Raw genomic sequence first — 22,789 nt, 5'->3', positions numbered from 1 at the left:
TGATGTCCTCTTTTTTTTACATTTGTTTATTAAAATTTGCCTGTAAAGAACTCTTGTCGTTTCTCCCCCATTTACTGATTGTTGTTTTTATTGTGGGTGTCATGGGCCTTTCTTCTGTGGCTTACGTAGAATCCAATGCTGGTGTTTACTGTATTACTACAATTATTTTGGATTTGGCCATTAGGAATTGCTCTGGGTTGGCACCCATGTCCTTTTGACACCCTTGTCCTTTACAAGGACTTCCTAAGGCTTTTGGTTCCACAAAGTACTTCAGGCTCATTGTATTTTCTCCATTCTGTCCCTGGGTCAGCTGTTCCCATGGAGCCTGGATGCCTTTCATGGGAGGATGGCGTTTAGCAGTCAGCACCTAGATGCTGCTGGGCTGCGGTGTTCTCTGCAGCTGTGTGTGTGCACATACACGTATAAGCACACTCATCTGTACATGTATTATTTCTGAATCTGCATCAGTATGTCTGACAGACACCTCCAGTTCCAATCCAACAGACCAGATTCACTGTAGCATTCTTCCTTTCTGTGTTTGTAGTTTATATCTTCAACAGTGAGAAACTTGCTCTGGTCTTTTATAGTATACTTGCTTATTTATTCAGTGCAAGTATAATGTAGTTTCAAAATTGCTGACCTCGTGAGAAACAGACTTACCAAACAGGGCACATTTTTTGTATAATAGTTTGGTTTTGGCCTTTGCATTTCTAGTCACAACAGTACTTTGTAAAACTACTTAGGGTGATTCTTTTCTTCATGGTGGTGTGTTTTCATTTCTGAGTAGTTAGGTTCATTTATTATTGTTTGCAGTCCATCAGGGGTCCCCTTCTCCTGACGTCCTGATTGAGTTGAATTTTTACTTACTTGGCTCTGAAACATTACTCAGTTGTTAGGATACACACCCTGACTTCCTCTTGATGCCTCTTCCCACCTCCCCTCTCCCATCCACCCCCTGTAGGAAAGCCATCTCTAATTTCTCATGTATCCTTCTTATATCTCTTTCTTTTTTAAAAAATTTTTTTAGTTGTAGATGGACACAATATATTTATTTATTCTTGTGTGGTGCTGAGGATCGAACCCAGTGCCTCATGCATGAGAGGCAAGTGCTCCACCACTGAGCCACAACCCCAGCCCCTATATCTCTTCCTTATATGAAGGATAGCATATTATAGATTCTCTTTTGCACTTCTAGAAATCATGCAGACTGGTCCATAGAAATTTCCCCCTTTTTATAGCAGTGAAGAGCCGTGTTGCTGTGTGTTCAGACTTTGTCCCCTCTCCTGCACAGGGCACGCACCTCTCCCACTACATTGCAACTCAGCAGTGCTGCCCCTTTCCAATAGGATATACACCCTGACTTTCTCTATTTTTTTTTTTTACAGAGTTCAAATGTACCTCCACCTAATAAGCAAGCTAGAGTATGATCGCAAGCCTTAGAATCAACCCTTATACAGTAGTATAACTGAGCTCTTCCAGTTTCCTCTATTTTTAAATAATAATGTTGCTGGAGGTAGATTGAGGGTAGGTACTTGGAGGTGAGTGCCTGGGGTAGAGCGTGCCAAGATTTGTTGGGTGTTGCCAGATTTCCCCACCATGTTTGCATTCCCACCAGCTGGACAGAACCTTGCCGAGAGGGAACTGGTCATGTTTAAAATTGTCAGTCTAATGGATGACAGATGATGTCTTTTTTTAATATATATTTTTATTTGTTCTCATTAGTTATACATGACAGTAGAATGCATTTTGACACATCATACATAAATGGCATATAACTTCTCATTTGTCTGGCATTACATGATATAGAATTACACAGGTCATGTAATCATATATGCACAAAGGGTAATAATGTCCAATTCATTCTACTATCATTCCTATCCATGCCTCTCCCCTCCCTTCACTCCCCTCTGTCTAGTCCAAAATACCTCTATTCTCCCCTCCACCCTTATTTTGAATTAGCATCCACGTATCAGAGAAAACATTCAGCCTTTGGTTCTTTGGGATTGGCTTATTTCTCTTAGCATAATATTCTCCAGTTCCATCCATTTACCAGCAAATGCCATAATTTCATTCTTCTTTAAGGCTAAGCAATATTCCAATGTGTATATATACCACAGTTTCTTTATCCATTCATCTGTTGAAGGGCACCTAGGTTGGTTCCATAGTTTAGCTGTTTTGAATTGAGCTGCTATAAACATTGATGTGGCTGCATTGCTGTCGTATGCCGATTTTAAGTCCTTTGGGTATAAATCTAGGAGTGAGATGACTGAGTCAAATGGTGATTCCTTCCAAGTTCTCTTATGGATCAATGACCTTAGGCACTAAAACAGAGACCCTGTGCCTAACAGAAGAAAAAGTAGGCCCAAATCTCCCCCATGTCGGCTTAGGATCTGACTTCCTTAACAAGACTCCTAAAGCACAAGAAGTAAAATCAAGAATCAATAAATGGACTTTGATTGGGCAAAGGGGAAGTAGGGAAGGGGAGTACATTACCCTAAGTACATGAATGTGCCCTCGGTACATAGTCACATATGGTGTGACTCCACATCATGTACAACCAGAGAAATGAAAAGTTATGCTTCATCTGTGTACAATGAATTGAGATGCATTCTGCTGTCAAAGATACCTAATTAGAACAAATTAAGAAAAAAAATCAATAAATGGAATGGAATAAAACTAAAAGCTTCTTCACAGCAAAGGAAACAACCAATAACATGAAGAGAGAACCTGCAGAATGGGAAAAAAATATCTACTACACACACCTCAGATAGAACATTAATCTCCTGGATATATAAAGAACTCAAAAAACTTAAAGCCAAAAAAAAAGAACAAATAACCCAATCAATAAATGGGCAAAGGAACTGAACAGACACTTCACAGAAGAAATAGAGTCAATTAACAAATATATGAAAAAATGTTCAACATCTATAGCAATTAGAGAAATGCAAATCAAACATTGAGATTCCATCTCACTCTAGTCAGAATGGCAATCATCAAGAATACAAGCAATGATAAATGTTGGTGAGGAGATGGGGGGAAATGTACGCTCATATGTTGCTGGTAGGACTGCAAATTGGTGCAATCACTGTGGAAAGTAGTATGGAGATTCCTCAAAACTTGGAATGGCACCACCAGATGGTGTCTTAGTTGTATATGGTTGTAATACCTTTGTTTTTCATTACTTTTTTTTAATGTGGTGCTGAGGATTGAACCCAGTGCCTACCACATGCTAGGTAAGCACTTTACCACTGAGCCACAACCCCAGCCCCTGTCCCAATGTCTTGATCTGCATGTCTCTAAATATGGGTGAGTTTGAACATGTTTTCGTATGTGTGAGAACCACTTTAATAACTTTTTTGTAAACTGTACCTTTTCCTCATTATTATTTAGGGCTTTTTGCTCTCAACTTTCACCCGATTTTTATATGTTAGTTGTGTGTGTGTGTGTGTGTGTGTATGTGTGTGTGTGTGTGTTATAAGTTCCAATTATTTTCTTATTTTTCAGGTACCTTTTAACTTTGTTTAGGGTTTTTTTTGTTTTGTTTTGCCCTGTAGAAGTTTTTATTTTTATGTAGTCAAATTTATCAATCTTTGTTTTGTTGCCTCTGGGTTTTAAGTCATAAATAGAAAATATTTTCCTGCACAGATTTAGAGAGGGGTTCCTGCGTGATTTCTTCTAGTGCCTACAGAGTTCTGTATGCTCAGTTCTTCTACTCTGAGGTCTCTGGTCCATCTGGTTTATTTTTCATGTACGGTGTGAGACACAGGTCTAATTTTTTTCTTTTTCCAAATGGCTGCCTAGTTTTCATGGCGCCATTCATTTGTTTAAAAGCCCACATTCAGCCCCGTGGTTTGAAATGCCCAAGTTCCCCCTCACTGGGTTCCCTTCTGGACTCCTCATGCTGTCCGCCGGACTGTGTGTTCATGTGTGAGCCGACCCGCCACCACCCTGTGTACTGTCGTCTTCCTGGCACTCTTCCTGCTCAGTAGCGGTTTTTCCAGGTTCCTCTGGCTATACTTGCAGGCTGGCTCTTCCATGGGACCTTAGTATCAATTTGTATAATTATGAAATAGTTTATTGATGTTTTACTGGTATTATATTAAATTTACAAATTAACTTATGGAGAACTGTCATTTTGGTAATGCCAAGTCATCCTATCCAAGAATAGGATTTTTATTTTTTTATATTGTTTTTAGTTGTAGATGGACATAATACCTTTATTTTTATGTATTTATTTTAATGTGGTAATGAGGATCGAACCCAGTGCCTCACACATGCTAGGCAAGTTCTCTACCACTGAGCTACATCCCCAGCCCAAGGAATGTCTTTTCATTTGCCCACATAAATATTTTTTTGTGTATTTCAAGAATGCCTTAAGTTCACCTATATACATTTCATGAAATACTTGTTAAATAATTTAATTTTTAAATATTTAGTCCATTGCAATCATTTTAAACTGGATTTTCTCTCATGGTTTATTTATTTATTTATTTATTTTTTGTATTTGAAAGCTACTGATTTTTAATTAATTTTTCTTTTTGATACTAGGGATAGAACCCAGGGGATTTACCACTGAACTACATCTCCAGTCCTTTTTAGTTTTTGATTACAGGATCTCACCAAGTTGCTGAAGCTGAGCTCAAACTTGATATCCTCTTCCTTCAGCCTCCCAAGTCACTGGGATTACAGGCATGCATTTCCATGCTTGGCAAAAGCTATTGATTTTAGTATACTAATTTCATATTGGCGAGTTCTTATGTGGTTTGAGTTAGTTTTATCATTGATTTCCTGGGATATCCAGATGTCTATTATGATGTCATTTGTGAACAGCAATAGTTTTAGTACTTATTCCTTCTGCCTCTGATTTCTCTCCTTCTCATCTCAGGTCAGACTCTAGTACAGTGTGAAAAGACATGGGGATAGGGACCTCTTTCCCTTCCCCTCAACCTTAGTAGGAATACTGGTTTAGGATTAAGGTATGTGTATTTTATCATGGTTAAGAGAAAAGCCCTGGAGCCAGGTGTGATGGTGCCCACCTGTAATCCCAGTGGTTCAGGAGGCTGAGGCAGGAGGATCGCAAGTTCAAAGCCAGCCTCAGCAACTTAGAGCCCTCATTAGAAGCTTAGCAAGACCCTATCTCAAAATTAAAAAAAAAAAAAAAGAAAGAAAGAAAGAAAGAAAAATCCTAAGGGCTGGGGATATGTCTTCCTTGCCTCAGTCCCAGCCAGGGGTAGAGTGTTTCCCTTCCTTCTCAGAGCCCTGGAGGCATTTGTACAGAGAGCTGCCTGGCCCAGATTCCTCTGAGGTTGCTTACTAATTTTTGTTTCTTCCATGGAAGTGAACCTGGAAGTGATCCGCTTCAGCTTCTGACTCTAATGGGGTCCCTTTGGATCATTTGGATTTCCTCCAGAAGTCATATGCTTCATCTGCATTTTCAAGTGTTTTTGCATAGAGGTCTACAAAGTTCTCTCTTATGCTTTTAAACCTCTTCTGTTTCTTTGGATATTTTTTGGCATTTCTTGTTTTAAGTATTTGTGCTCTCCCCCTTCTTCTTGATCAGATTAGCTAGTGGTTTGTCTATTTTATTTACTTCCCACACCAGGATTTAGATTTTATTCATTGGATATATTGTTTTTTTATTCTCTACCTCGTTAATTTAACTTTTCTCTTCATTATTTCCTTCCTTGTGTTTGCCTTTGGTCTACTTTCTTGTTCTTCTTTTATTTTTTGTGATTTGGGAATGCTTAACTCATTTTTTTTTCATTTTTCCTGATAAAAATGTTAGTGCAGTGATTTTTTTTTCTCTGATTATTGCTTTGAATGTGTCTTATAGATTCTGCCATATAGTGTTTTCTTGTAACTGCTTTAATTCTGTACTTTTTAGTTTACATTTCCTCTTTCACATGACTTAATTGTAGGACTTTAAATCTTCCTGCTGTTTTGTTGAAATCAGTCCATTCACTGTGACCAGAGGTGCTGTGTGCAGTGCTGCTGCCCTCAGAAGGCTGTGCTGTCCCTACTGTGACCAGAGGTGCTGTGTGCAGTGCTTGCCCTCAAAAGGCTGTGCTGTCCCTCTACTGCTGAGGGCTGCTGTGATGCTGCCTGACCCTGAGGAGAACGTGTGCCCTCATCAGGATGTGGCATTCCACCTAGATCCTCACGATCAGCCTTGGTGGAGTGTGACCTTGGAACATTGTGTCTCCCACTTATTTGTTGTTGGTGATGGTTTGGGTTAGTTTGTTTTCTTGTCTCTCTGTGGCACCAGGGATGGGACCCAGGGCTGCCTGCATGCTCTGCCTGTGTGCCACTCTCCCAGTCCTGACTGCTCTTTGCACACTGATGGTCTGGTGAGGATGGCCTCTCGTGCTGAGCCTCCTTGGGTGTGTTTCTGTCTGCTTCATCTCCTGTACTCTTTGCTTCCTAAGGTGGTGGTTGGTTACTCGGTTTGTAGACATCGGTGAGTGTCAGACTGTCACATGAATAGTGGCTTCTAGTATTAAAAAGGGTCCGCTCCTGCTCCTCCTGCGTGCCTTGCTGGAGACCTTGTCCATCTTTTCATGTTTGGCCTGTCAGCACCACTGTATCTGAGTGTGCTCCTTGGAGGCAGCATGTGTTGGTCCACTCTGTGAGCCCAAGGAGAAGCCCTTTCGTGTCACAGGTGAGTCAAGCCTATTTCACACACACACACGCACTTCAGTATCGATATGTGTGGATACACACACCTATGTACACACATATGTAGACGCACACACACATATTTTTAAAAATTTTTTGATTCAGTACTGGGGATTGAACAAGGGCTTAGGCATGCCAGGCAAGCACCCGAGTACTGACTACATTCCAGCCCCAAGGCTGTTCATATTTATTGATATGACTGGCATGTGTACTTGCAACCCTATATTTTATAATCATATATACTTTGCTACATTTTCTGTTTCTTTCTCTATGAGATGCATATTCTTTACTCTTTCATTGAAATTTAAAAATTTGGGGTGTATTTTCTAGTGATTATTTGTATTTAAGCCTGTCTGGAGTAGCCTCTCTATTTTTCATCCTTGTGGGTAGACCTTCTGGGGTCAGCTTAGGTCCATGCTTCTGCCTCTGCCAGCTGACCCCAAGGCCTGAGCAGGGTGTGGGCCGACAGCACGAGGGAACACGCACACTGGGGTTTGGGGGTGTTTGTCTTGGCGCCAGAGTCCTGTCAGGCTTCAGCACTCCTTATCATCCAGCTTGGCCCAGGGTAGGCCTGGGTGCCGAACTCACTTCCCCCGTCTTTTTTCATGTCCTTTTTGTAAGGACTGTGGGGAGGTCAGCAAGCTGGGCAGCTGCCCATGTCCTCCCCACCTCCTGGGAGGCAGGGTCTGCCTATGCCAAGGATTTAATGTAGGTGGTTCAGAGTTCAGCTTTTTTAATTTCAATCCTTAAGTATTTCTTAAGAGCATATTAGAAAATGGTGAAAGTAGCACTTTAAACCCATGATATATGGTTTCTCTGTTGAATAAATCCATTAAGTGCAACAAGTAATTATTCATGTTATGTAATATATTTGTATAAAATAAATAATGCTATAGATATTAAACAATATTGTGAAAACCACATTTGGCAAAGACAGTGGTTTGCGAGCAATTAGATATTGGGGTGACACCAGCAGACTGCACCTGAGAAGTGTCCAGCAGCAGACCTCCAGGGTGACCACCGCTGCTCTCTAGGGGGACATTGGCACTGGACCATGAGGGACTGGGTAACTGTTTACAGAGGCCCTCCTCCCTCTGGAATGCTATGTCCATCAAAACTTCATGACCCTGGAAACACCTCAAGTCTGGGACACTGGGGTGGAATAGTGTTTTCATCAGCATTGGAAGATTACTCTTGTAATTACTTTCTTCAGTTTATGTGGAAGCAAAGACCAAAGACCGTCTTTCCCCGAGGTTACCCATTATGGACTGTGTGTGCAGATTTTGAAATCAATAAAATTAATTTGCTCTTCAGTGCCAGTAAGACAGAGAGTTATTCACATGTGAATTATTCATATTGTGTTAAGAAGTACATAACTTGATACTAAACAAAATGTGTTGAAGCATATAACTAGTTTCTTGAACAAAATTTATAGGTTTTGCACATTTTCAATAAACCAGTCACAATAGTTTATTACAAGAGTTTCGGCCAAAATTGTTTAAAATGACTATGTTAAATCCATGAGGCTAAGTAACCATCAGACAATGCTAGAAATAATAAGGTTAAATGTAATTGATAGTTGTTATTCCTGAGCAGATAAAGTTTAAAGTCATCTCCTCAAATGTCCTATAAAGTTTTCCGGCTCCACAGGGGTCTTTATTTGGAGCTGAAGTTTTCTGAAAGCAAATTCAATTAGTGCTGTGTGCTTTATGAGGCCATCTCAAGTGAAGTTCTGTTTGTTTCAGAAACGGGCATGCCGGAGGTCAGAAGCCAGCAGGCAGGAGCCTGGCTGCCACCAGGAGAGCACATGCACCCTGGCGTCCTGGAGCACAGAGGACCAGGGGCCTCAATCAAGAGGTTGCCCCTCTGCACTGTGGCCAGAAGGTGCGCAGGGCAGACCACGCTCAGTGGTATGTTCCCATGACCCAACCAGTTTTGAACCCATTTAAATATTTTAATAAAAATTATAAATAATCATTGTTCTGATCCATTTGTGCCTGTGATTTGTTAAATAGATTTCTCAAAATGGTGGAAGAAGCTCAGCCCAGCCTTGCCCAAGATGTATCGCGGGGGAATCTGTAAGTTCACTAACCTCCTGTGACATAAGAGATAGACTTCTTAAATATTAGATCCATAAAACAAAGTAAAACCTGCAGCCGCAGGTCTGAGGAATGAGGGAGGTAAATAAAGGTAATGGTGGATTTGAGCTTTTCTTAGCATTCTATTGGGGAACAAACTAATTTGTTTCCAGCTTCAGCTCAGAGGTAGAAATTATAAATTCATTTAAAATTCTTCCTAAATAGCAGTTTGTAGGAAAGGAAGAGCTACTCTAATTGGCTGAAATAGAGAGTCCTATAATGACATCTTCAAGAGCATGCCTGACCATATTATTTACTGCCCAAATTAGGAATCAACGTTATTCTTTTTCTTTTCTTTTTAAGTTTTCCTTGCGTGTTTCTATAAACTTTACATAAATCATATATTTCAGAAGGAAACACAGTGTTCACACCATAAATTTAAAGTAAAGGGAGGTCAAAAATTGCCAGATTCAATTCTCAGTCTCCTCTATGGGGCAGAATATCATAAAGTATATATTAGCATCATAATACCTTTGTTATTAATTTTGAACTTACTCTAAGAACAAGTTAATATGTTTTTGATAACCTCTATAATTCTTGGGTTTTTTTATTTTAAGTCTGAAATCTTAATATTGTAATAAAATAGAATCGTATTTAAATTCCACACAGAAATCAGGAATTTGTGTGTGTGTGTGTGTGTGTGTGTATTTCTGAGATTGCCCCCTAAAGATCTTCAGAGAAGTGCATTACTCTGTTTTTGGTATGTGAGAGAGTAAGACTGAGTTATGGAGATTTAGTTGGCATGTTGCAGGCTGTTTTACAGAGGCAGACACATTGATGCTGTTTAAATGAAGACCTAACACCGTGACAGCTGTCATTCATGTGCACCTCTGACTATGCTAAGTCATTAGACAAATACCAAAACAAAGTTTGATGTAGAACTCCTTCCTTCAAGGTGTACTTTTGTTTCTTTTTGTGCTTTTGGGGAAAATTTTCATGTTATGTTGCATAATTCTGAATTGTGGTGAAATTGAACATCTAGCAATTTGAATTTAGCATTTAGGTTGATTCATATAGCTGCCAAGTATACCCTGGAATACAAATAAATACAAAGCAGGACCCCATTATAGCTCAATTACCTGTGTGCTAGTGACTGACTGGTACCTTTCCTTGTTGCCCCATTTCCATGGACTGTATCTTTCAAATCCCCCCATCTGTTAGAGACGAACACTTGGAATGCAGTGTGGATTCCTAATGCTCTCAGAGGTTGTATTCTGGCATGAATGGCTCAAAGAAAAAAATTTAGCTCAAGCAACTGATTGGATCATTTTGGCTAATATCCTGTTAGAACAACAGTACCTGTTTGATTAGGGTTTTTCCTTCCTTTGTAATTCCCCGAGCTTGCCTCTCTGTTAGTTTCATAGGAAATGAGTCTATGAGCAGAAAAACTACATTGATATGTAAATATCATTTTTGGTTAATGCTGAATATTCTTTTCATCTAAATTTCAGAAACTGACTTTAAAAAATCAGTTTCCTTTTATTTGTAGTTATTCTCAATAAAATTTCACCCAGGCTCAGGCGTTTTAATATTTACACCCACTATTTCTAAAAGTCTTATGTAAATAAAGATTGAAATGTGGGTTTGAAAAGTCACACCTCTTGATATTTGAACAGACTATAGCTGCGTATATCTTCTTTTTCTAATAATACGGCTAGTTTCTCTCCTAAGCTTTTAAAATAATAAGACACTATTTTTATATTCTAAAACATCAAAGGTTCAGTGTTAAATAAAAAGCAAATAGTATTTTTAGAAATGCAAGATCCCAGGGAGCAGTACTTAACAATAAGTCACCAATGGGCAGCAATTCCAAATTTCAGAAGACTTCATCAACCTCAGGTTCCCAGCATAGTCACTTGCCCACTTGCTGTGGGCTTGTCCCCCTCCTGGCCTTAGTTCCCGAGGTGACTCAGAGCAGCTACTGTGGATCAAAGAGCAGCCAAGGTTTCGCCAGTGGTAGTCGGACACTGGCCTGTGAGTCTCAGCTTATTTGGGGAGGCTTCCCTGAAAGCTCCTTGGCACCCTGATCCTCTGGTGTCTTCCTGACCTTACTGGGACATCAATGATCTGATCGGTTCTGCTCAGATTCTCCATATCACTGTCTTGCCTTGGTGCCTGAGCTCCTGTGGCCCTTCTGTTCTTTATTTCTTATCATTGAGTTATTTCTCACATGAAAGGACTTTTTCTGGAGACCTTACAAACTCACTTTCTAACTTTGCATTTCCCTCTCTTCTGTTTCCAGTCTATCTCACTGTTACACTGTTTTATTTCAGGTTTTGCTGTCTTGCACTAATTGCTATCAAGGTTCAACTCAGGGTATGCAATATTTAGGAGCATCTCCTCTCAGCCCGGCAGCACCCTGCTCATGTTCTGATGATCAGAGTGATGGCGGGTGCCCTGCCCGGTGCCTGGCTGCCTGCTCTCACAGGCTGCGCTGCCTTGGCTGCACATGCAGAGGGTGTAAGTGAGGCCCTGACCTTCCTTCACAAATGGCCCCAGAGCAGGTGGTTGGTTGCCAGGCACCAGGCCTCCTCTCTGGGATCAGCCTGGCTCTGGAAATTAGGCAGTTCTCTGCAAATTCAGACCAATTAAACAAAACCCAACCAAACTGCCAAAGCCTTCCAGAATAATCAGACGAGCCACGAGGAGGAGAGGGAGGGGCCTTATGAGGAAGAAGGCCAGGAGAAAGAGATTGGACAAGTGGAGAGGGGAGGTGATGCTCACTCAGCACCGTGTTTCCAGGGGGCCTCTGGTCTCTGGTGCTCCACAGCGCCTCAGGGCTGGCCTCCTTTGGGGTGCACCCTCAGACTTTATTAGTCAGCTGCTATTTTTTGTCAGCTGTGTTCTCCATTTTATTGTCCTTCCCCCTTTTCCCTGCCCCATTCTGTATTGTGGGGACCATCTAGCCTCTGAATTCTGGGTTGATTCAGACCTGTGAGGCCCTGGCAGGACACTGGTGCCTGGGAAAGACAGGGAAGCCGGGCAGTTCTCCCTCTCCCTCTCCCTAGTCCCCTCAGCCCTCCCTCCAGGACCCTGGCTCCTGTAGGGAGTACTGCAGTGGTCCCCTCTTACTGGTGCCTGGTCACAGAGCCCTGTGGTCCCACTGCCTCCTCCCTTCTCCTCCCCACCACCAGGACGTGGGGCCCTCCTCTTGTGGCAAAGCATTGGTTGGCTCACCTCCCCGTGTGGCTTCTCATCAGCTCCAGCACTTGTGGGATCTAGTTCTGGGCTAAGTTCCCTCTGTTGGAAATATCTAGGTGGGCTCTTCTTTTCAGACTGAACCGTACCTGCCTGGGCGAGTCACTAATGAACTGGCAGATTCTCCTGGGGTAAAGAAGAGCTGTGGGCCTGTGGGCCTTGTTATCCCTCCTTGGGGCTCAGGTCCTTGGTGCAGCAGCTCAGCATTGGGCAGGTGCAGGTAGAGCCTAGCCCAGTTATGTGCCGTGTAGACAAGGCTATAGCAGGCCACCCTGTGCTCTGCCTGGGTTCCTTCACTGTCTTGTATCTGGGTTAGGGGTATAATACTGGCGTGAATTGTCATATAAAAGCCAGCACTCGAAGCCTGATGCTTCCAGGCATCGTGGACCTCCCTGCCTCTGCCCAGCCTATTCATGAATGTTAGCGAGCTTTTTCCTTTTTCCTTCTCATTTAAGTGCAAATACTAAGGGCTCTGTACTTTTAACTTTCAGTTTCTGACACTGAAATCCATTGCTGACAACTGTGTGTGTGTGTGTGTGTGTGTGTGTGTGTGTGTACCTGCTTGTGGGGGGGTGAGGCAAGCACATGCGTGTGTGTGGTGTGTGTTTGTGGAGTGCCTGAGTGCAGAAAGGAGGGCACTATAGAAGGACTACTAGAGGGAAAGGAAGAGAGGTGTTTGGACAAATCCATTATTGGTTCAGTTTTCTGCTGTAGGGTCAGCAGGAGGTGCCAGAGGATGATCATTCTAATTCTGAATGGCCACTTTCTTTCTTTGTACCTCCAAGTGTGTGACCTTCAGATATTTGGGTTTATTTCATTTACATATCTGTAAATTACTGGTGATGGCTTCCTACATCTATACCATTTACAATCACCACTGCTGAGAGCCATCGCTGAGTTGGATGGCATTTTTGCCAGAACAGAGTGGTTGAGAGGTGACGCCAGCAAGCCATTGAGATGATAATGGTTATGTTAAGCTATGTATTCAGTTGCATATTAGACCCCTGCTGTCCGCCTCAGCCTGCCACTTTGGAGTTCTCGAGGGGATTCCTGGAGAGTTCCCATTGGTTGGGGAAGTGCCAGAGGAGGGATTTTCCGGAGGAAGGATTTCTGGTTGGTGTGTGGTGTAGCGGGGGGGGGGGGGGGGGGGGGGGGGGGGGGGGGGGGGGCGCGTGTGTGTGTGTGTGTGTGTGTGTGTGTGTGTGTGTGTGTGTGTGTGTGTGTGGCGTTGGAGGGAGTAGGAGAATAAAGGAGTTCCTGTTTTGAACCTACAATACTGTGTGGCGGCTGGGTTATTTTGTGCCCAGCCAGACTGCGGCACACCACCCTCAAACAGGAACTCTCCAGCCTCTGGATGCCGCCCTTCCTCACGTGCTACTCAGAAATGCTGCCTGTGCCTCCTGCAGCAGGCTGAGCATCAGGTCTGGGATCAGGCCAGAGATGAGCTGTAGCATTCTGACATAGATGAGGAGGATCAGTGCACAGTGGTTTGCTCTTCGGGTCTATTTCAGTGATAACTCATTCTTGGCAGTCCTTTATTCGTATGTCCCTAGAGCAGAAAACAGTCATGGAGGGATCAGCAGGACTTTCACTTGATCATTGCGCAAGAACCAAATTGTGCCATGTGCCACGAGTTCATCAGTCTAACCCGCCAGTTAGATAAGAAGGATGTGGTCCTTGGGGCTAAGTGGTGGCCTGGCAAGCCCATGGTCCACAGGACAGCCAGGGCTGGGCTCTCTTGGCTGCTGGGTTGCACAAGCCAGCATGCCAGCGTCACTTGCCCATACTGGCAATCCTTCAGCCCACCTCATATCACTGAGAGTAGTAGCAGCCACATCATGAATTTTAGCAGACTTCCTTCCCAGGCAAATGAGAGGCCTTTGGTGAAGACCCAGGCTGATTTGTTTAAACTAAGAGAGAAAGCTGGCCACGGAGGAGTTCGGCTGTGTCACTCTGTCAAAAATGAGGCCAAGCTATGCAAGTATGAAGAGACCACTGATAAATCTTTAGATCTTGCTTCTGACAGGATCTGGCATTAAATATTTTCTCTGGACTTTGGGTATCCTAAAACTACTTAAAAATTAGCTGTATTATTATAGCACTCCTTCATGTTCAAAACACTAGAAAAAACAGGGATTATAGGAACATACCTCACCTTCATAAAAGCTATCTATGCTAAGCCCCAGACCAACATCATTCTAAATGGAGAGAAATTGAAAGCATTCCCTCTAAAAACTGGAACAAAGGATGCCTTCTTTTACCACTTCTATTTAACATAGTTCTTGAAACACTGGCCAGAGCAATTAGAAGAAAGAAATTAAAGGGATATGGATAGGTAAAGAAGAATTCAATTAGCACTATTTACTGATGATGTGATTCTATACCTAGAAGACTCAAAAATTTCACAAGAAAAATTCTAGAACTAGTAAGTAAATTCAGCAAAGTAGCAGGATATAAAATCAACACCCATAAATCAAAGGCATTTCTGCATATCAATGACAAATCCTCCAAGAGGGAAGTGAGGAAAACTACCCCATTTACAATAGCCACAAATAAAATAAAATACTTGGGAATCAACTTGGTGAAAGACCTCTACAACGAAAACTACAGAATGCTAAAAAAAGAAATTAAAGAAGACCTTAGAAAATGGAAAGATCTACCTTGTTCTTGGATAGGCAGAATTAATATTTTCAAAATGACCATACTACCAAAAGAAACTATACAGATTTAATGCAATTTCAATCAAAATCCTAATGACATTCCTCATAGAAATAGAAAAAGCAGCCATGAAATTCATCTAGAAAAATAAGAGACCCAGAATAGCTAAAGCAATCCTTAGCAAGAAGAGTGAAGCAGGAGGCATCACTATACCAGACCTTAAACTATACTACAGAGCAATAGCAACAAAAACAGCTGGTATTGGCACCAAAATAGATGCATAGACCAGTGGTACAGGACAGAGGACACAGAGACTAACCCACATAATTACAGTTATCTTATATTAGACAAAGATGCTAAAAATGTACACTGGATAAAAGATAGCCTCTTTAACAAGTGGTGCTGGGAAAACTGGAAATCCATATGCAACAAGATTAAATTAAACCCCTATCTCTCACCATGCACAAAACTCAACACAAAGTGGATCAAGGACCTAGGAATTAAACCAGAGATACTGTATCTATTAGAAGAAAAAGTAGGCCCTAACCTCCATCATATGGGATTAGGCCCCAACTTCCTTAATAAGACTCCTATAGTGCAAGAATTAATATCAAGAATCAATAAATGGAATGGATTCAAGCTAAAAAGCTTCTTAGCAAAAGAAACAATCCATGAATTAAATACAGAGCCTACAATTTGGCAACAAATTTTTACCATATGCACATCAGATAGAGCACTAATCTCTAGGATATCTAAAGAACTCAAAATCTTAACACCAAAAATAAAAAAAAAAAAAACAAATAACCCAATCAACAAATGGGTCAAGGAACTGAGCAGATACTTCTCAGAAGAAGATATACAGTCAATCAACAAATATTAAAAAAAAGTTCAACATCTCTAGCAATTAGAGAAATGCAAATAAAAACTACTTGAAGATTTCATCTCACTCCAGTCAGAATGGCAGCTACAACACAACAACTTAGCAAACCATAAGTAGAAGAGTTTATCCTGGTAAAGGTTGAGGAACAAGGTACTTATTGCAATATTGCCATTGTTGGGAGGGAAAAAAGAGAAGATGCTTGTTGTCATTACTTCTGCTCTATATACCAAGGTTCCTAGCTAACACAATAAGACAAGAAAAAAGAAATAAGGGGGAAAAAATCTAAATTGTTATTTCCAGATGATATGATTATCTACATAAAATATCCAAGAAAATGTACAGATGAATTATTAGAACTAATATATTCAGCAGGGTTGTTGAATAGAAGATGCACATACAAAAACGTATTCTCTGGTGATAATCAAGTAGAAAAATCTCATTCATATTATTTCTTCAAGTGGACATGAGTTACTACCTAATGTCCTTTTATGGACTCCCTTAATTATTTCTACAATTTTACTAGTGATATGTTTTCTGGTTTTGTTTGCCTAAGAATGTCTTAATTCTGTTTCATTTTTAAAGGATAGTTTTGTTGGGTATAGAATTCTTGGCTGACAGGTTTTCAGTGCTTCAGAACTATGTCATCTTATTGCCTCTGGCTTCCATGATTTCTGGTGAGAAATTGGCTGTTAATGTTATTGAGGATCACTTGTATGTGATATGTTATTTCTCCCTTTCTGCTTTCAAGATTCTTTGATTTTTGATAATTTTATTATGATGTGTCTAATTATGAATGCCTTTTGGTTTATTCTAGTTACAATTCATTTTTTTAAACACACATCAGTTTTTATTTTATTTATTTTTATTTTATTTTTTTAATATTTGTTTTTTAAGTGTAGATGGACACAATGCCTTTATTTTCATGTGGTGCTGAGGATCGAACCCAGGTCCCGCCTGTGCTAGGCAAGCGCTCTACTGCTGAGCCATAATCTCAGCCCAAGTTAGTTACAATTCATTGACATGAATATATAAATAAACATTTCAACGAAGTTGGTAAATTTGGAGCCATTATTCAAATATCATTTTGCACCGTCCCCTCTCTTCCCTCCGAGGCCCCTGTGTGTGTACATGTTGGCACACTTTATGGCACTCCACCACTCTGAGGCCCTCTTCTTCTTTTTTTTTTTTCACTTTTTTTCTTTTTTAATTTTTTTAGTGTTTTAATAAAGCTTATTTATTTTTAATAAAGCTTATTTTTAAATAAAATAAGGTAGACCCAATACCTTTATTTTATTTATTTTTATGTGGTGCTGAGGAGTGAACCCAGAGGGCCTCACACATGCCAGGCAAGCACCCTACCACTGAGCCACAACCCCAGCCCCCTCTTTTTTCTTTGTTTCTCAAACTAGATAATTTTATTTGACTTCAAGTTTACTGGCTCTTTCTTCTGCCTGCTTAAGTTCTCTTTGGTAAGTTTTTCATCCCAGTTATTATATATCTCAACTCTAGAATTTCTGGTGTGTCCGTGTATGTGTGTGTGAGAGAGAGAGAGAGAGAGAGAGAGACTTCTGTCTCTTTATTGATACTTCTTCTCTATTTTGTGAGACATTGTTGTTCTGCTTTCCTTTAATTCTTAATTGTGGTTTCCTTTAGTTCTTTGAACATACTTAAAGTAGCCGATTTAAAATCTGTCCTGTATGTTCAACGACTGAGATTTCTATTTTGTTTTCCTCTCCAGATCCATTTTCCATTGTTCTCTGCCTTCTACTCAGAGCCAGGCTGTTTGGTCCATATCAGTGGGATAGCTGGGCTCTCTGACTTGTCTGTGAGTTCAGCCACTGGGGACTCCAGGGGAAGGCAGCAGAAGACTGGAGAGGGAGGGCAGGGTACTTGATGTGTGCCACGGCCAATGTCACTGTTTCTTTCAAGGGGCCAGCAATCCATAACACATTCTCCTTCCAGATCTGGTGACTGCTTGCTCCTCTTCTCCCTTTGATCTAGGCCTACATGGTCTCTTGTGGCTTCTTCTACAGCTCTGTGGCTAATCCCTTTGCAGTGATTCTGCTCTCACATACATCTACTTCTTTATACAGAAGGATGCATGCGTGCTGTCTTAGAGCAGCGACTCCCTCCAAGAAGGAAGGGAGGAAGATGGGACAGGTGCATAATGCATGCTGACTTAGCATGGACAGATAGGGGTATGATAAAGATATTTCATTATACAAAGGCTCATGCCAGCAAAATAAGGATGGTTATCTTAGAAGTCCAAGATTTCTTTGTAGCCTTTGAAGTCGTCCAAGCCTTTGAGGAAAGACCTGTTTTGTGGCAGTAAAGACGAATCTGCTATTAAAGAAAGAAATGATTCCTCAGGCAATGGCAGGAATCATGGACAGTTTTGACTCACAAATAAATGCTGCTGTTTTATCACATTGATAGTTATTCAGGGATAGGTGGAAACCCCAAAGCCAGTATTCTGCATATTAATGAAAAATGGCCTTAGCAAACAGGCAAAATGGTATGTGGCAAAGCCTCTCTTCCCAGTGTGCACAGGTCACAGTGTAACTGGACTTACCATGGATGGGGTCTCGGGATGGGTACCTCATGGGACAGTGCCATATGGGGTAAGGCGAGCTCCTCTTGGCCCTGCTTGTTCTGCAGGCCCCTTGGGGATGGGGAGCCCACGAAGGCAAGTCTCTAGAACACAAAGTGGGAACTTTGAAAGGGGTGTTCATTGTGGTGAGCACCCAGTGAGATGGCCACAGAGCAGGAAGGAGACCTTGAGGCTGTACAAGTTTGCCCTGAGGAAGCAGAGAGGGTGGGCTGTGCAGGGAACATGGCTGGTAGCAGCCAGACCTGAGCCCTTTCATCCCCACATCAGAAGCAGACGAAAACTCCTTCCCAAAGCGCCTTTCTCTCCTGCTCGGTGGTGAAACATTGGAATTGCATTTTACCAAAAGCGATGTTTCCTGCTGCTGCTGTCAGATCCCTGCGGAAGGCCAGCCAGCCAGGGCAAGGTGCTGTGCTCTGGAGTGAGTGTCCACTCCAGGCAGAGTGAGCCTGCACTTCCCTGGCCCCTGTGCTCAGACGGGCATCATCAGATGCGCCTCTGGTGGCTGGTGTGTGTCGCCTGGGAGCCCCAGCACCCCAGGACTGCAGACCCCATGGGGCCACCCACATCCATCAGGGACATCAGGCTGCTTGGAGGTGTCCCTGTGGGCCCCATGCTGGAGAGACAACAGCACACTGCATGTGTGAAGCAGAGGGAAGAGGCCACAGAGACGGGGGAGATTAAACGAACGATTTAAAGGTTCTGTAGGTATCAGGCCTCACGTGGATGCGGCTGTCTTGGTCCCCAAGTCTCATCCGTTCTGCCTCCAGCATGTCTTCCAAATGTCCTCCTCCTTGGACAGGAAGAGGCAGGGGCGGGGGCCAGAGAGACAGGTCTCAATGAATACCTTTTAAAATGGTTTTTGAGCCCTGGTAGTGATGAAGATGAAATTAAGTGAAAAGCATCGTCCCTCATCCCCGGCCCTGACCCCGCTCTTCTGTAGGAAAGCACTGGGCTCCTGCCACTCCCCTCTTGTGCACCTGCGTGTGACTTCCCAGCCTCCTCTCCCCATCCTCACAGCCCTGAGGGCCTTGTGGCTGAGGAGCCTCTGGTGGAGAAGTCCAGGAAGTGTTGTGTTCTCTGCCCACTCAGGGACGATGCCACAGGTCTGTGAATGACTCGAGAACTGCAGGGAAGAAGCTTGTCTCCGAAGGTCCTTGGTGACGTGAGAGTGGTGTGGGAGTTGGCCTGGCGTTGGTGCAGCACCCGTGCTCCTCGGGCTGCGTGCGCCACAGCCTCAGCACATCATGACGGGTCCTGTCCCCATCATGTGCTAGCACTGCTGGCCCTTGTCACTGTGAGGGCTTCTCCAGTTCTGGAATGTTCTGACCTCATGCTGTTCTTGCTGCCTGGGAGGCCCTCTGGCCGTGTAAGATCCTCTTGCTCTGTCATGGTCCATCCGAGACACCTCTCCTGTGTGAAGCCCTCCTCACCCCAGTCAGGTGGACTCCTGAGCGTCCTTCCCTGGCTCTTTGTTCTGGTTGCCCAAATGAGCCCTCAGTGTGCAGTGGTATGCTGCCACCTGTGAGTCTCCCAGGCAAGGCCTGAGTCTCCTGTCGGGCCCCTGGGGCTCAGGGCAACACCTGCCTTCTGGGAAATGGGTGCCATTGTGGACTGGCCTGATTTGCCCCTCACCACCTGATCTGTCCCAGCCTTCCTGGGCCTCAGCCAGCCCAGGGAGCTCATTACCATTCTGGGGCAGTCCTTGTAGGCGGGATGCTCAGCCTGCCTCTGCCTGTGGGCCAGGAGCCACACTGCTGTGTGCTGACGTATCGGCCAAGTGTAACAGAGATTGCTGGCTGCTGGCGAGTCCTCTCCCTGTGCAGCCGGTCAGCCTCTGGCCAGCTCATCCCAGCCATCTGGTTTCCCAGTTATTCCTGTGGGAGAAGGTGCAGAGGTGGGAGGCCTGCTGCAGAGGGGGAGAGCGGGGCCTGACAGGGTGGCTGTGCATTTGGGCCCCTTCCAGATGTCCCTGGTAAGGAGCATGCTCTGCTTCTCTGGTCTTGAATCCTGATCCATCATTTAAGGCAACATCATTTTTTTAAATTTATTTTATGATTAGATAAGTCATTTTTCATTTTCACTCTGTAGGAGAACTGGGGTGTGATATTTACTGAGAACATTGCATGTGCCAGGCATTATTGGAAGCGTTCTACATATCTTAATTGCGATACGTATCTATTAATACATCCATAAATACACAGTCACCACAGAAGTTAAGGCATTGCTTACCAGGGCTAGTGCATTGTCTCAGTGAACATAGAGCCAAAGTGTGTGGACCTGGCCAAGGCCACTGAATTTGCACAATGTACTCTTTTATCTTTGCAGGGGCATTTTAACCACACTGAGAACCGTTAGAAGATGCAAACTGGAAAAGGGAAGATTCCAATTTTGGCTCTGAATCCTCTGTGTGACAGCAAATGTAAATCCCTTGCAGATGGGTTTGGGCGCCCACCTGTTCAAACAGCAGCCTGGCGCTCTCTGCTGGGGGATTGTTTGCCCTCTCGTTCAGGTAATCCCTGCGTCCTCTGCACAAGAGCCTACAGAGCCTGCGTGACTTCTAGAGAGCCCCTAAGTCGTTATGACTCACTATAGCTGCCTTTCAAACGTGTCTTGCTGGAGAGGGAAATCAGTTGCATTATTTAAAAGTTAAAAAAGTTCTGTATCAACCCCCCTGTGAGGTTTGGGAGCCCTGTGGCTCAGGGAATCATATCCAGATGTTGCCTTGCTTTTATACTTTGGGATTGTTTTGTAGATGTATCCAGGGCTACTCACATACTCTTTTTAATTAAAAGACTTATTTTTTATATTTAAAATGCTCTATAATCTTGAAGTGGATTTTATTAAATGCTAGTATCCAATCTGTTCTATGTAATTCTACAATTGAAGTTAACAGGGACAGGACCCACTCCATATTAAAATGGAAATTGCTTATTTTCTCATGGGTTTTCGATGTGTCATCGAACTGTGGAGACTAGTGTTATTTTCTCCGGGTTTAAAAGCTTCCCAAGATGGCCTGTTCGCATGATAGACAAGTTCCTAAAGAAATCACTGGATTAGAGAATTGATCTCACGTTCTTATAAACCTTCTAAAGCGGGAGGAGAGCCCGAGTCCCTGGTACACTCCATGTTTCTATCACTTTATTCCATAGGCCATGCTCCCTGCCAGGGACGTCCTCAGCACTGACATTTGGAAGAGCCCAGTCCATAAATGACGTGCTGTGCAGTCCTGGGGGGAGTTCAGTGGTGCCAAGATGGACCAGGGGAAGATACAGCAGTGGAGGGACACTAGGGCAGTGCCAATTGCAGTTGGATTATCCAGAATCATAGGACACAGTGCCATTAACCCTGAGTAAGGTGCCAGGGCCGAGAGCAGCTTGGAGAACATCAGCCCATGCCCAAACAACCATGGCTCCTTGCCAGAGCAGGAAAAGGTGTTGGGATTTGTGCTTTAAGCAAAATGTTTTCAAAGAGTTGTAGTTTGTTGTCTTTTCAAAATGAGATACATACCTTGGTGTTTATGGGGGGGAAAACACATTATTTTTGTGTGTAAACTCTTCCTTTTCCCTCAAACTTACAGAGATGCCCCTGTATCCATGGCTGTGTATTTTGGCAAATGCAGCCTCACAGAAATCACCTTGGCTGTTGATATGAATGGATGAAACAGCCCCTGGGCATCATCCTGTCCCATAGAAGATACCCCCATGCCAGAATATGCAGACCAGGGTCACACATAGGGCTTGTGTGATTTCTCCAATCTGTGTGGTGCGGGTGGAAGCCGCAGGATTTGTCCTGGGCGTTGAAGATGAGAGCACAGTCAAAGGGCGTGCCTGCTCCCTGCTACACAGCCCTCCAGATGCAAAGCAGCCTTCCCTCTGACAGGGCCCAAGGTCCTGCCAGGTACAGCAGCATGGAAATGACCAGAGCGGGCCAGGAGGCCAGCCAGAAGTGGGGGCCTGCCAGTTTTACTACAGCGCCTGCATGTCTCAGGTGGTAGAAAGAGCCCTGAACAGAGGAGCTGTGACAGGCAGTGAAGGATGTGACGTCTGTATTTTGTCTGCATTTTCAGTGCAGGTCAGGTCACAAATAGAATGCTCTGAAACCCCAGTCTTGCCACCCACCTTCCCTTCACTGGTGCCCCTCAGAACCCTCCGACTCTGGCCTGTCTTGCAGCAGGATCCCCGTTGACCATGCTGTCCTCAAGCTGGCAGCTTGACAGTCTGGCAGCACGACCCCAAGCCCACCTCTACCTGCTTGGTTGTCACAGATGCCCCTGGCCTCTCACCCACCTTACCAGTTCCAGAGTCACCCTAGCCACAAGCTCAGTGTCTGCTCCCTAATTGGCTTCTCTCTTTAAGGCCCCACAGCCAAAAAGGTGTGAGACCTGGGTGGATTCCTGTTCAAGTGCCTTCTCACCCTCGTACAAATAACCCCTGCCCTTGTGGACAAACAGAGAGAATACAGAAAGGAAAGCAGCATACTGTTCCCCAACGGCCACCACGGGCCTCCTGGCACAGGCCCTCCCAACATGGACTTCTGTTTTGGTCCTTAAGTGCTGCTATGTACCGAACCCTTCCCACACCACCATATGCAAAAGTCATATTAAAAGGTGGCAGAAGGTTTCACCTTTGA

General features: G+C 43.4%; 1 protein-coding gene across 1 annotated transcript in view; it reads left to right on the top strand.

Moving 5' to 3' along the window:
• Window positions 1–20,951, top strand: part of LOC308633833 (uncharacterized protein C10orf143) — a 32,053-nt gene extending 11,102 nt beyond the window's left edge. Inside the window, exons 2-4 of the mRNA XM_081266974.1 lie at window positions 8,421–8,585; window positions 8,691–8,753; window positions 20,486–20,951. Coding sequence (XP_081123100.1) covers window positions 8,421–8,585; window positions 8,691–8,753; window positions 20,486–20,515 — 258 coding nt within the window. The 3' untranslated portion in view covers window positions 20,516–20,951. The remainder of the gene's footprint in view (window positions 1–8,420; window positions 8,586–8,690; window positions 8,754–20,485) is intronic.
• Window positions 20,952–22,789: the final 1,838 nt, after the last annotated feature.

The sequence above is a fragment of the Spermophilus citellus genome (genome assembly GCF_964194105.1).
Source record: "Spermophilus citellus genome assembly, chromosome: 15".
NCBI classification, from domain to species: domain Eukaryota; kingdom Metazoa; phylum Chordata; class Mammalia; order Rodentia; family Sciuridae; genus Spermophilus; species Spermophilus citellus.
This window is presented reverse-complemented; position numbering and strand designations above follow the sequence as displayed.